This window comes from Cygnus olor, chromosome 2 (genome assembly GCF_009769625.2).
Source record: "Cygnus olor isolate bCygOlo1 chromosome 2, bCygOlo1.pri.v2, whole genome shotgun sequence".
Classification (NCBI taxonomy): Eukaryota; Metazoa; Chordata; class Aves; order Anseriformes; family Anatidae; genus Cygnus; species Cygnus olor.
Window position 1 is genome coordinate 30544561 of NC_049170.1, and position 14533 is coordinate 30559093.

Consider the following 14533-nt stretch of genomic DNA (forward strand, 5'->3'; position numbering starts at 1 on the left):
ACATTTGTGTATGTTGAAACATATATCAAGTTGCAGGATATAGTGAAATTTGTCACATATTTAATTTTTATCTACTGTTTTAATCAATTTTAGTTATTTAGCCAATTCCCATGATGTTTGTTCCTGTGAACTAACTGTAAACCAATGGTGCTCATTGTGACAGAGATGGAGTACCTACTGAAATCCCTTAGGACGCAGGTTAATTAATGAGACTCATCCTAAGGTTATACATGATCTATTACTTCCTCTAATTAGAAATAATAATCCTGATCATTATGCTGGTTAGTTAGAAAGAAGTAAGATGAATGGGTTTAACTATGATTAATTGTCTTTAAGTTGTGCAGATCTCCACTGCCACTAAGTTAATCTGCTCATTGCTGCTTGATAGAAGGAAGGTTTGGTCATGATACTTTTCTCAATGAAAACTAAACAATGAACTTCTCTCTTCTATATCTTTTATTTCAAAACTTTACCATATTATAACAAGTAGGTTTAGGACCATCCTATATCCATCTATCTATCTATTTATCTATCTACCTAATCTAATAGTTTGTTTTCAATTCCAAAATAATGTCTCTCTCAATTATTTTTTTACAGCTCTTCTAAACTACTTTTCTAAATAACGTAGACTTTTCCATATAACACACAACACAACTAAAGATTTAGATTAAATTGGAACATTTTCAGGTCTTAATTTATCATGACTTAAAGACAATCTCTATGAAGTTATGAGACAACTGACTTAAAGTTTTTGGGACCATCTGGGGGAAAAAAAAAAGTTTGCGGACAAATTAGACAAATTATATCAAATTATATACAGCTTCACCGTATTTAAAACAGAGGTCTTACAGGGGTAGTACAAGGATTTGTTAGGTATCTTGAAAAAGGTTCCAAATTATTTTTCTTAGAAATTACTGAAGATCATGTGAAAATGAGAACATGCTTGCAAAATCAAATTGCTTACCATAGGATTATAGCAGTATGCTTTGCCCAGCTATGGAAGAATTAGAGTAGCATACTTTTATCAGCTACAAAAATTTTTGCTCCAGACAACCTTTAGGAAAAATACTAACAGTAATTGTCAATTGTATTTATGGAGTCTTACATCATTGTGGAAGATGTTCCTGAATTATACAATCTGTGAGCAAAGAAAACTTCAACAGTTTCACTGATCTCAGCCTTTCACTGTGGTATCCTCCGGGATGCAATCAGCCTTTACAATGACCAGGCTTATCATTACTGATACCAATCAAAAATTTAATACTTGGTGATAAGATGGATTCTTATTACTCCTTATAAATTTTATTTAACAAAGACTACAGCAAAAAAAAAATCAGCAAATTAAAGACACCTTTGCAGAATTATTTCTGAAGTTACCACTATGACAGTATTATACTGTGCACTATTTTATAGATTACAAAAAAATACCAAGCACTCCAGAAAACACCTTAAATCCATTCAATTATCATTACCTTCTTAGTCCTCACTCTATCTTTATCTCCTTCACAAAGAATAATAAACAAAAACAATGATGAATCCTAAGCTTTGCATTCATCATGGAAAGAGAAGATGGAATACAAATTTTGGCTCACAGAAACAAGATTAAAGTACATCTCATGCCTGAAAGCAGTTTTTAATAACTTAATGTTGTGTGTGAAAGAGTCAGTGGTGGTAAGAAATTACTATTTTGAACAAACTAGGCACTGTATTCCAGGGACTGTATCCCATGAGTATGAAATAGAGACCTGGATATCCCTGAAAATGTTCTGTGACCATAAGCTATCAAATGCAGGGGGTAGAAACAAAATTCATGATGATACATGGTGCTGCTACTAAAATGAGATTCCGAAGATGACCTAGAGCAGTTGTGTTCACTGGAAGTGCAAAGATATCAACCAAGAGTTAGAAAATTCTGTGTGCTTCCTCTAGCACCATTTTATTTGAACAACTATTTGCACTGTGTCTGATTAGACAGACCTTAAGTATTCTGTTAATACATACTCTGCTCCTTTTGCTTCATGCTCTATCTGTCCTAAATAATGTGAACCGTAATGCAGCCTGTGAGGATGGCAGGTATTTGAAGAGAGCCTTGAGAGCCATGGATAACAACAACCATAATATCATAGGAGGCTATCAATGTGACTGCATAAGTTTTAGTGTCTACTTGTTTTTTTTGTTGGTTTTTTTTTTTTTTTTTGAGTTGTCATACGAAGAATGTTTCACTAACCTAAAAAGATGAAACAATAAAATATGTCTTTCTACTCAGGCACAATATGCAGACACAATAAGGTCTATAATGAAAGGTTATAAGTTATTCAGCATTTGATCTATGATAATAAGATCATCTTTTACATTTTACTGAACCTCAATTGTAGCACATGAGAAGATAAACAGAACAGTCAAATATGTATAATAAATGATTATTACATTGTTAACATAATGATCATTTAACTCCTGAGGAAATCAAGAAGAGGCATCACATACATGAACGTTGACTTTACTCAAAACTACTCGTATCTCAAGGGAAAGAAGTCAAGCAATTCAGGCAGTGCTTCTGGTAAACCTGAAAGTAACCTCCTGACAATAACATTAGCTTATCAATCACACGTGATTTTTTCTTCCAAATAGAAGAGTCTTTGATTTTTATTCTAGATATATTACTAGTACCAAACTACTGAACCAAACTTGGCTTTCTCAACGTTTTATTTTGATGTGCCAAATACCATACTTCGAAATACCTGGATAAATAACATCCTTGAAATTTAATCTATCCATCTGTTCGTTAAAAGGTCCAAATGAGAAGAGTCAACACTAATCAAGCCATAGACCGAAATTTATAATGTGAATTCAGACAATGTTTCATGATAAATACTGAAAACATCAAGCTCAGCTTCACCCACAACACAAGTGTTTTAGAGCTATTTTGCACTCCCCCTTTAACATCCCAGGAATTCCTATCAACCACACGAAAAACATAGGATTTGCATAGAAACAAGAATTTACCTTATTCTTATATTTTTAATATATAATACTGCAATAGTAGAGGAATGAATATATAGGAAGGATTAAAAGATTGTTCACTCTACTGTTGCCTTCATATACATATCCCCTTAAAATTAAAATAACAATAATCACACCTGAAGGCCTTGTCCATCTACGGTGACGGAATTTGCTCTTTGCATTTTGTTTCGTTCTCCCAGTTTGTTCATTTGCTGGGGACAACCCTTCTCTTTTTTCACTGTTGCCTGTCTTTCCTTCAGGAAAAAAAAAAAAAAAAAAAAAGAGAAAGAAAATGGAACAGTTTAACACACCATATAATTCTATTCAACTGTAACTAAGACTGTTCCTCTATAGAGGTTGTTTTTTGACTAGGGAGCAATGTCAGATTCTGCTTTAATGCAAATGAGATCTCAGTCAAGTTACTACACAATGTCTGTCCACTTCACATAACATCTATCTATGTGCCTGGACATTCCACAATGACTAGGCAGCAGATGGATGAAAGTGTGCAGTCACAATACAAATTAATGTGATGTGAAGATAATCTGACATTACCAGGTCCAGGTTGGCATTCTGAAAACTGGAAAGCCAATCATATTTAATAGTTTAATAAGCATAGTGATAACGGATCGGTAATTTTTCAAAATCTCTTCCCAATTGCTAGCAAAGGTTAGATGCTTTAAGAGTATTTTACCACTTATGGAAAAATATACTTGTTCTAAATGTACCATAGTCATTTGACCGTCTTTAAGAGGTTGAACTTTAAAGCAGCTTTTTATAAAACACATATTTTGTATCAGAAATAAATCAGTGGAAGTTCTAATTCTACATCAGATTCTAAGCTACTGGCAACTTTTGATGCTGATACACAGCAGATGAAAGATGAAAGCTCAGAAGTATGTTGTTGTAATCATAATTTCAATTGTTGTCAGGTCATTTCAGAAAACTTTGAAAACAAAACAAAGCAAACAAACAAACAATTGCCCTTGCTCTTTGTATCTCATTTCTCCTATTTATAAACTGCTCCCAGAATGTCCTTTCAGCTTGTCCAAAAATGCACCATGCATTAAGACAGCAGATGTTTGTCAAATAGAATCAGCAAACCCAATCCTGACTGCACTCCAGTCACTTTCCTCACTTCTCAAGTGCAAGGAGGTTTTAAACTAGTCAGGGAATAGGGCTGCCACACTAAAATGGAACATGAAGGACATTGTTTCACTCCCTGCAATTGTACCCGGTCCATAGTTCATTAAATGTTACCATTTACATTCCACACCAGGCCAAATCCACCTCTGTGGTACCTCTGATAAAACCTAAGGGATTGCATAAGCAATTAATCCATGCCACTCTTTCTGCAGCAGTTTCAACTGGTTAAGAAACATTGAAACAGATTCCCTGGGAGGAATGGAATAACTCTCAGTTTAATACAGTGCCCTTCTAGCATCACCATAGCACAGATGTGGGCCATCACTGTTTTTTATATCATCTTTGATTTCCTTAAATTTGGAAAACAACCCAGCCTCAATCTAGTCCTGATGCAAATAGTGGTCCAAGTCATCCCTGTCTGCTTTGGGTAGAAATAAGGTGCTTTACAGAACTTTGGCAATCTAATCACATTGTCTATAAAAGGACTGAAAAACCTATGTCACAGGAAAAAAAAAAAAAACCTTCCTAAGAGGTTAGTTAACTGAACACTTGGATGTTTTCAATAACTTGACCATTTCAAAAGGAAGTCCAAGCGTATAGACTACAATATTATTGCTTTAAAAAGAAAACAGTAGAAGCAACTAAAGCAACACATCTCAGCCCTAACCTTCAAAACTACCTAAGAAATCAGCAACTCTGCATTTGTTTGATGATTATTAAAAACCCTAACTAGGACAAGGCATCCATACAGAATAATGTTTGTGAACTAACACAAACATTTGTGTTAATTCACAAACATTAATGCACAATGATATTGGTTAGTGCCAATAGTCTGAGGACAGACAGTATGAAACTCCAGTGTGAAGGAAGCTTTATAACTCACTACATATGTAAAAGGTAGCTTTGGGGTTTCAAACAATTTTGTGACTAACTGCTCTTAAAAGTCAAGACATTTTAGATAAAGTGAGTATACAGTGTTAAACATAATTTAATATTACTTGAAGTTATATGGCCAAAACTCTCTCTTGTGTATTACAAAATGTTCAGAAACCAAATCATATACCAATAATGCAGACACATTGCTAGTACAAAACCATGATTCATAACAAAAATAATATAGATGGAGAGAGGGCTTTAAAAAGTCTAGATAAATGTTAAGCTAAAAAAAAAACAACAAAAAAAAAACAACATATTTGTGACAGTTCAAAGAAAAAGATAACAGAAAGAAGCAGAAAATACCATTCAAGAGAGACCTTATAAAGGGTGGCACCAAAAACTGTCTTTAACTTAGAGGAAAAGTATTTATACCTTGCTGAGAACTGTCTCTCCATAAAGGATGCCAATGACCAATACTGCTGTTATCAATCATTAATGAGCAAAATCTAGTAAAAATTACCTCAAAAAAATTTTTTGTCAGGATACCTTCCACTATTTATATTACCTGTCCCATAAGCAAAACAATTGCTTGCCATACAGACCAAGACAGTTTCTCCTAAGCAGTGACTATGAAAAATTAGGCCATACACCTTACACAATATAAAGGAAAAACATATTCATGATATATAATTCTCTGGAGCATTATAAAAAATTAGATATGGATATTTGATGTCATTATCCATGAAGGTCTACTTTCCAAAGAGAGCAAAAATAAAGTATTTCCTTCATCTCTCTCTTTTTACATATGATACCACAACATATGACACCATGTAGACTACGTGCTCTCAGATAGATTTCTGAGATATTCTAGATTTCCTAGTTACAGATCCCACATGTTTAGATGTGTCACACTAGTGAGGATCTGACTTCTAGCTTATATGAAATAATACAATACTGTACAACTTGACTGTACAAAGTATTTCTATTAATGGAACACAAAAAGATTTACAGTTACATTAAAAATACTCTTTTAAATTATCTTGTACTGATACTGTGTTTTATATATGAAATAGAAATATGGCTTTCTAATCCAACTGCACGTAACTGAGTAACTTTCAGAAACTACGTTATTAAGATATCCAAGGCTGTCAGGAATTAAACAGTGTAATTTTCTTATGAGATGATAACAGTTTAATAAAATCATATCTGGACAATATACCACAAGTTCTAGCAATGTTAAGACAAATTTGACATGCATGGAATAAATGGTTTTACAAATGCAAAAATTTATTTTTCAAGGTAAGAAATGTTTACACAACAATTATGCTGTATTTAATCTTTTTTTTTTTTTTTAAATCAAAGCATACAAAATGATTATGTGTTTGTGAATCATTTTGTTTAGAGAACATGCATGAGGTTGATAGAGATACTGAATACAGCATTTTAAAAGCTATTGTACATTTTGATGGCTCAAAGAATTACACTTTTCTGTTCTTCTGGTATATGCCAGAGCACATACCTTTCAAAGTAGTATTTACCACAACACCAATCTTTTCCACCCATTTTTCCACCTCTCGTGCCCTCTTTTCTTCTCTTGAACTCTCACTTTGAAGTCACTATCTATTAACTGAGAGGAAGGAGTTTCTGCCATTCAGAACTGCTCCAGAGATCACTGTCAGCTAAGACATCTACCCAATGATCTATCCAATTTTCATCCAAATAAGAATTAAAGAATTAATAAATGAGATATGGCCTTTCAAATGACAACACAGAACACCATGTCTAGATTTTTAGTTCAGCCCCAAAATGCACTGTTTAGCAAGAATAATGTACAGTATTATGATCTGTTAGTACTCGTGCCCACATGGATTCCTCCCATTACGCACCTCAGGGAGCAAACCTCCTAAAGTAGGTAGCGTCTGTTGGAAAAAGAGAATGTTAGACTGAAATACTGAACAGCTGGGATGGCAAAGGGCATGGTGAGAACTCTTGCAAGGAATGTTACCTTGCAGCAGTTGTACTCAACAACAAATGTACACAGTGGTTTTCTCTCTCCTCCTCCCTGCCCCCCCCCCCCCACACACACACACATTTGCACAACCATAATCCCCCAGTGTTTTGGCTGTCATATTATGTAATTCATATTAATGGAATAATATGTGGGATCATTTTATCAGCAGCTGAAAATATTAGAAAACCTCAGGTTTAAGAGTACTCCCTAAGTACCAAGCATCTTATTTTATTGTATGAAAGAATTATATTCTGAAGAATATACTATGTTCTTTCATATAGTAAAATGAGATGCTTGGTAGTTGGAGAGCACTCATAATCTTCTAAGTCTTTGAATCCTCATTCAAAGTAAGGAATCTTATTTAAAAAGCTTTCTTCTGCTACAGTGGACAAACTACACAACATTCATCCTCAAATAGTATTTCAACCCTTTTTTTGCATACACAGTTACAATCCTTACACAAAAGTGAGATTTAGAAATATCATATTCATGAAAAAACAGATCAACAGCAACTCATGGCTTACTAAGTAGTAATATGTTTGCATTTTAAAAGCTGACATGGAATCCATTTCCTATGCAGCAAAAATTGCTTTTTTTCACCTTGTCTTTTATTCAATTTGTATGAATCTGTATTTTCTTAATTGTTTTGAACACAACTGAGATTTATTTAAAACATATTTTTTAAGAATTTATACGCTAAGAAGAATTGTGAAACCGTTACTAAATAGTATCATTACAGAATATGTCAAGTAATTACTGAAAATTCTAGATGACTTCTGTATAATTACCTCTTTTATACCATATGCCTATGGATAAGACGTATACTCAAAACTCCAAATCGGGAGTGGGGGTGCAAAAGACATATTGATCAGGAGAATCCAATCATGGCAGATCAGATGGAATCCATAGAATCCCATGCAAAGGTATCCTCAAATATATACAGGAAGAAGGTCATGGAAGTTTAAATACGTAACTTGAATACAAAACTGAAGTTCAGTGATTTTTAAAGAAATTGGAGGAAGGTGTGGTTGGTCTTTTAAAAAGTTTGCTCCATGATTCCTAGGAACTACTTTGTTTAAAGACCTGGGTTTCTCCAAGGGATACAAAAATTCTGCTTTAGTACGCAATGAAATATTAGATAAATACTCCTAGACTGTCATTTTGTAAACCTATGTTGTATTCCAGAACCTGTTTACAAAAATTCCATTCCATGTAATTTCTGTCCGTATTTACACAATACCTGAAGAGAATCAAAGAGTCAGACAACCTGAAAACTGGAGAAAAACAACAAAAACAACATAAAACCTTAACAAACCAACAAAAAACCTGGAGAGCAATCATATCTATGATTTAGATGGAACTATGATTCAGATGTGCTAAAATAGTTACTTTATAAAATTATCACTGCATTTCCAGCTCTAACCATGTGTATACACTGATCGGCAGGTTCAATATTAGGACACCATATCATGATGCCTTGAAAGCTCACAGAGGTGTAGCTTTACATCCAAGGGCTAAAAGTATTCCTGTGGACAAGATTAGTGACCTACTCACTACCAAGAATAACTGTCCAGTGAGCTGCACATGCCTGAATTATAAAGGAAATATAAGAACTTCCAATTTACCTGAGAGCTGCCATGGTAAGAAACATTTGCTATTAAATATATATATATATGTCAGTCAGAAGGAGGTATCTTGTCACTCATAATACTGATAGCAAAAACACGTGAAAAAGGACAATGCTATAATATATAATGCAGACTGTTATTTGAGAATACTCTCTAAAATAATTCTCTTGACAAAAAACAAGACTGCTTTGAACATGGAATCATTACATGGTGAGTTTATATACATTATGTTGCTCGCTTAATATATCTTAAATACGTAAAGAATCACACAGAAAAATCACTATCAAGTATTTGTTATTTAGCATGTTGGCCTCAGTTTATTTAGTTGGTTGAAGATATCTTGCCTTATATTTTGCACCTGTTAAATATTAGCATCAACGTTCCCCAACATTAGGACCGAGACTTATCATTTAACCCGCAACCTAAGATAAACTTGGACTATAGTAATCAATTACATACACTGTCAAAGAAAGACAAAAGAGCTGCAAAACTATTTTAAAAATATACATACAAGTGCAAGGTCCTGCACCTGGCTTGGGGAAACCCCAAACATTAATACGGGGCAATGAGTGGATAAAGAGCAGCACTTTGAGAAGAATCTGGGGATACTGATGGATGAAAAACTGAACATGAGCCAGTAATGTGCATTTGCAGCCCAGAAAGCCAATCAAGGGGTTGTGGGCTGCATCAAAAGAAGCATGGCCAGCAGATCGAGGGAGGTGATTCTTCCCCTCTGCTCCATTCTTGTGAGATCCCGCCTGGAGTACTGCATTCAGCTCTGGGGCCCCCAGCACAAGAAAAAACTATTAGAGTCTTTGATAGGGGGTTTAGGGATAGGACAAGGAGTAATGGCTTTAAACTAAAAGAAGGTAGGTTTAAATTAGATGTTAGGAAGAAGTTCTTTACTCAGAGGGTGGTGAGGCACTGGAACAGGTTGCCCAGAGAAGCTGTGGATGCCCCATCCCTGGAAGTGTTCAAGGCCATGTTGGATGGGGTTTTGAGCAACCTGGTCTAGTGGAAGGTGTCCTGCCCGTGGCAGTGGGGTTGGAATTAGATGACCTTTAAGGTCCCTTCCAACCCAGACCATTTAGGATTCTATATGTTTCTCAGTGTGTGGAAATCTGGCTAATGAATATTAGGTAATGGCACAGCAATTAAAACAGATTTTTAAAAAAAATGTTTTTTTTTTTTTTTTTTTTCCTTTTCAGATGCATATGATATTGCAGATTCAGTTCTCTGCAAATCTAAAACAGACTTGAAATATAATGGTGTGCTTATATACACTAAGAGCTTTTTCATTTCTTTGAAGTCAGAAGGAAATTAATAATTGCCCTGGAGGAAAATGTATCTTCCTAACTAATTATCTGTTTGGCAAATACAGTTCAATGTTAAAATAATAAGATGCTGATAAACTGAAATGGCAGCCATTCAATCATTTTAAGTTATATCTAGTTGCCGGCCCACAACTCATCACTACTGTCTGTCCCTAAGATTATTCCTTACTCTCTCCCCTATTAGACTTGCATATACCCTTGCCTACACAGAATAGTTTGGGTTGGAAGAACCTTAAAGATTATTGTGTTCCACCCTCCCTGCCACAGGCAGGGACACCTCCCACTAGACCAGGTTGCTCGGAGTCCCATCCAGCCTGGCCTTGAACACTTCCAGGGACAGGGTATCCACACCTTCTCTGGGCAGCCTGTTCCAGTGCCTCACCACTACTTTATAGTGAAAAATTTCTTCCTTATATCTAATCTAAACTTACCCTCTTTCAGTTTAGTTTCTTGCCTTATCACTACAATCCCTGACAAAGAATCCCTCCCCAGCTTTTCTGTAGGCCTCCTTTAGGTATTGGAAGGCCGCTATAAGGTCTCCCCAGAGCCTTCTCTACTCCAGGCTGAACAACTTCAAGTCCCTCAGCCTGTCTTCATAGGAGAGGTGCTCCAGCCTGCTGATCATCTTTGTGGCCCCTCTGGACTCGCTCCAACAGGTCTATGTCCTTCTTGTGCTCGGGAGCCTAGAGCGGAATGCAGTACTGCAAGTGGTACTGCACGTGGGGTCTCATCAGAGTAGAGAGGGAGAATCACCTCCCTCAACTTGCTGACCATGCTTCCCTTGATGCAGCCCAGGATAGGGTTGGCTTTCTGGGCTGCAAGCACACACTGCCAGCTCATGTTGAGCTTCTCCATCAACCACAAACCCCAGGTCCTTCTCCTCAGGGCTGCTCTCAATCCATTCTCTGCCCAACCTGTATTTGTGCTTGGGATTACCCCGACCCAGTTACAGGACATTACACTCAGATTTGTGGAACTTCATGAACTTCATATATATTGAAATAACTGGTTTTCTGGTATCTAACAGCTTTATGCTTATGCTTCTGAACTCAGCTTCAAAGAATCTGGTTGCCCATAAACACGCTACACTGACTTTTTGCACTCCATGTTAAGCTTGGATTCAACTGAGTTAAAACTGATCTCTACTATAACAAAAACAAACGAATCATTTTGCAATTAAAAAACCTGTAAGAATCATAGAATGGCTCATATTGGAAGGGACCTTAACGATCATCTAACTTCAGCTATACTAACTTCTGCTATAGACAGGGGTGCCACCCACTAGATCACGTTGGCCAAGGCCCATCCAGCCTGGCCTTGAACACCTCCAAGGATGGGGCATCCACAACTTTTGGGGTTAAGAGGGGTTAAGAAGGCTCATTCTTCAACCAACAACTGCTAATTCCCTTTTGCTCTCTCTGCATCTCTGCTTTCCTATGTAACATTTACCTATCTCACAGGAAAATAATAATACTAAAATGTATTATCAGACATGGAAAAATTATCGATTTAATTACATTGCAATTATAGTGCATGCACAAGCTATTTAGTCTCTCTGAATACTGCTAGGGAAAGAAATTCTTGTACAAAATTTTCAGCTTTAAATCTGTATTAGCTTTTGCCAGCATCTCAACATGTTTGCTATACAAATATAATATCACAGAAGTTTGAAGCTACTGATTGAAATGTATATTGTTTAGTTGCACAAGGAATACTGCTTAGCTAAAACATGTCATCTGTTGTGTATATTGATTTATGTGCCTAAATAGAACCAGTTATAACCAAAAGACTTTTTGAACTTTTCTGTTCTTGTACAATGAAATGCTAAAACCCAACCCAAATCAAATAAACCAAAATGTACAACTAATTATGTTTTAAAATAAGAGGTCAAGTGAATTCTACTTATGATGGTATTTTAAATTGTGTATAAATAAAATAAAGTGTATAAATAAATTTACTCTATGATATACAAAGTTATTTTACATATAAAATTTATGCTTATATGATTTTGTCCTAAAACATTTTGAGCATTTTCACTAGACAAAAGAAAAAACAAATTAATTTATAAAAGAAAAGGTACAAAGTGAATTGTTCCAAACTTTTTATCATGATGACCAATATCTTCCAGAGTGCTGAAAAATGAAGTTGGAAATCAAACACAAAGAATTACATCCAATTTCAAATTTAATTTTGTTCACTTCTTGCCTTCTGTATTCCACCAGACCCACCCCCCCTTTGAAATAAACTGGTTACTATGGAGACAGTGGTAACTGCCACATAGTAATGCTCACACTGTATTCAGGGTACCTTATGTTTTACAATTTATCCCATTATTTCCTTTTTTTCCCCCCACAATTAACAGTTTTAATTATAGTTTACAAAACCAATGTTAGAAATCTAGTAAAAAAACTTTATTCTAGAACTCACATGAATGATAGGAGAATCAAGATCATCATATATTATGAAATATATAAACATCTATTAAATAGTAGGATTTTATTGGTTGATTTGTCATTATATCTATTTTGCTTGGAAATAGAAAAATCTAATTACTTTTCTACAAACATAAATAAGAATTAGAATATCTTATGTGTTCATTAATAAATGGAGTAAAGTAAAGGATGGCATGAAATGAATAAGACAAAAGGTATGACAGCATTTTTCCCTTTCAGCTTTAAAAAGGGGGGGGGGGGAGGAGGAAGAAAGGGATGAGCTGTATCATAAGGAGAGACCAACATTTTTTCTTCACTACTCACTCATCTCATTCCAATACCCAGTTTTTAACATGGTTATGATCTAATTCTGTACTCTTGGTAGGCTAGGATTCAATTGAGTTAAAGATTTTTAAACTCACTGCCAGTCAACCTTATCATGAACTTTCATTATGTGCATGTAATTAATTGGGTCCAATGAACAATATCAGCACTGAGTTATAGACTTTTTCCCCCCACCATATAATTAGAATATAATTACCCACAGGATATCAGAATGATGCAAAACCTTTCCTCTAAATGTGCCCTCATTAGGAAACAAGTCTCAATGTACATTTATTCAATCAGTATGAATTAATTAAAATGTTACTGAAATAAAAGAGAGTAGCTTTAAAGTGTATCTGACATCTATTAAAAGACTATCACTTGAGATCCCCACACACAGTTTATAACAAAACTCATTTAACTCAAGCAAAAAACTTCGCTGTACATTCCTTATATACAGTAAACAAAAAAGTAAAAATGACTAGTTTTAAAGTTCACAGACTACATTCCACTAAAACTTTTAAAGTACTGCAGTGAAATATGAGAAATCTTTACATGGTATTGACTCTAGATAGATGTGTGATTCTTTCACAATATACACAATATCTACTGCATGAGTTTCCCCATTATTTCTTGACTATGTTTATAGGGAAAAGAAATGCTACCCTCTGTGATATTAAGATAAAGAAAGACGATTTTTCTATTTATTTTTCACAGTTGCAGCAGTGGTTTTGGATATCACTGAGTATTAGGAAGTGGAAAAAGTAGACGATATTGCCCTGGACAACAAATTGCAGTTGAGAGGCCAGTTTCGTAACTCTGGTATAATATATGGTGCTGTTTTAGCTGCAATTTATGAAAAAAAAAATAAAAATCCTTTCATGACAGCAGAAAGAATCTAAGACGTCACAAGAACTGAAAAAAATGACACATGCTGGATGAGAAAGAGGTAAATATACCAATCTTCTTAGTTCCATAAAGAGATGGGAAGTGATTTTGCCTGTACTCTTGAAAGAAAACCTATGAGAAGACATCTTTGTCAGAGATGAACTTTGACAGTTTTTCAGAAGAAGTCTGGACTTCCAAAGTTACAGATGAAAGGGAGGCCAAAGCTTTTGTGATATCAAAGATACAAGATTTTTCCACGTGCCGTATTGTCTTTCCCACAACTACTTTAACTTCTATAGGAGTATACATCTTTTGCCTGGGATTGAGTTGATGTCTTCATAGTAGCTTGTATGGTGCTGCATTTTGCATTTGTTACAAAAACAGTGTTGGAACACCAATGTATTAGTTGTTGCTAAACAGTGTTTACACAGGATCAAGGCCTTTTCTGTTTCTCCCACTGTCATGCCAGTGAGTTGGACAGGCAGCACACAAAGCTGGGAGGGGACACAGCCAGGACAGATGACCCCAGCTGGCCAAAAATCTGTATGATTTTTAAGTTAAGGCTTGTCTTCTTAAGCAACACTTACATGTGATGAGCCCTGACTTCCTGGAAATGGCTGAACTTCTGCTTGCTGATGGGAAGTAGTGAATTCCTTGTTTTGCTGTACTTGCACATGTAGCTTTTGCTTTACCTATTAAAACTGTCTTTGTCTCAACCCATGAGTTTTCTCACTTGCACCTTTCTGACTCTTCGCCATCCTGCCAGGGGGAGTGAGTGAGTGGCTGTGTGGAGCTTAGCTGACTGCCAGGGTTAAAACACAGCAGTGGAAAAGAGAGATTTTCTTCTCTGATACCTCAAAGTACTCAAGGGTAAATGTGCTGTGAAAGGCACTG

At 35.4% G+C, this 14533-nt stretch overlaps 1 protein-coding gene across 1 annotated transcript in view; it reads right to left on the reverse strand.

The window, feature by feature from the left end:
* Positions 1 to 14533, reverse strand: part of DGKB (diacylglycerol kinase beta) — a 357454-nt gene that overhangs the window by 232862 nt on the left and 110059 nt on the right. Inside the window, 2 exon segments of the mRNA XM_040548594.1 lie at positions 3138 to 3254; positions 6909 to 6941. Of these exon segments, the coding sequence (XP_040404528.1) occupies positions 3138 to 3254; positions 6909 to 6941 (150 nt within the window).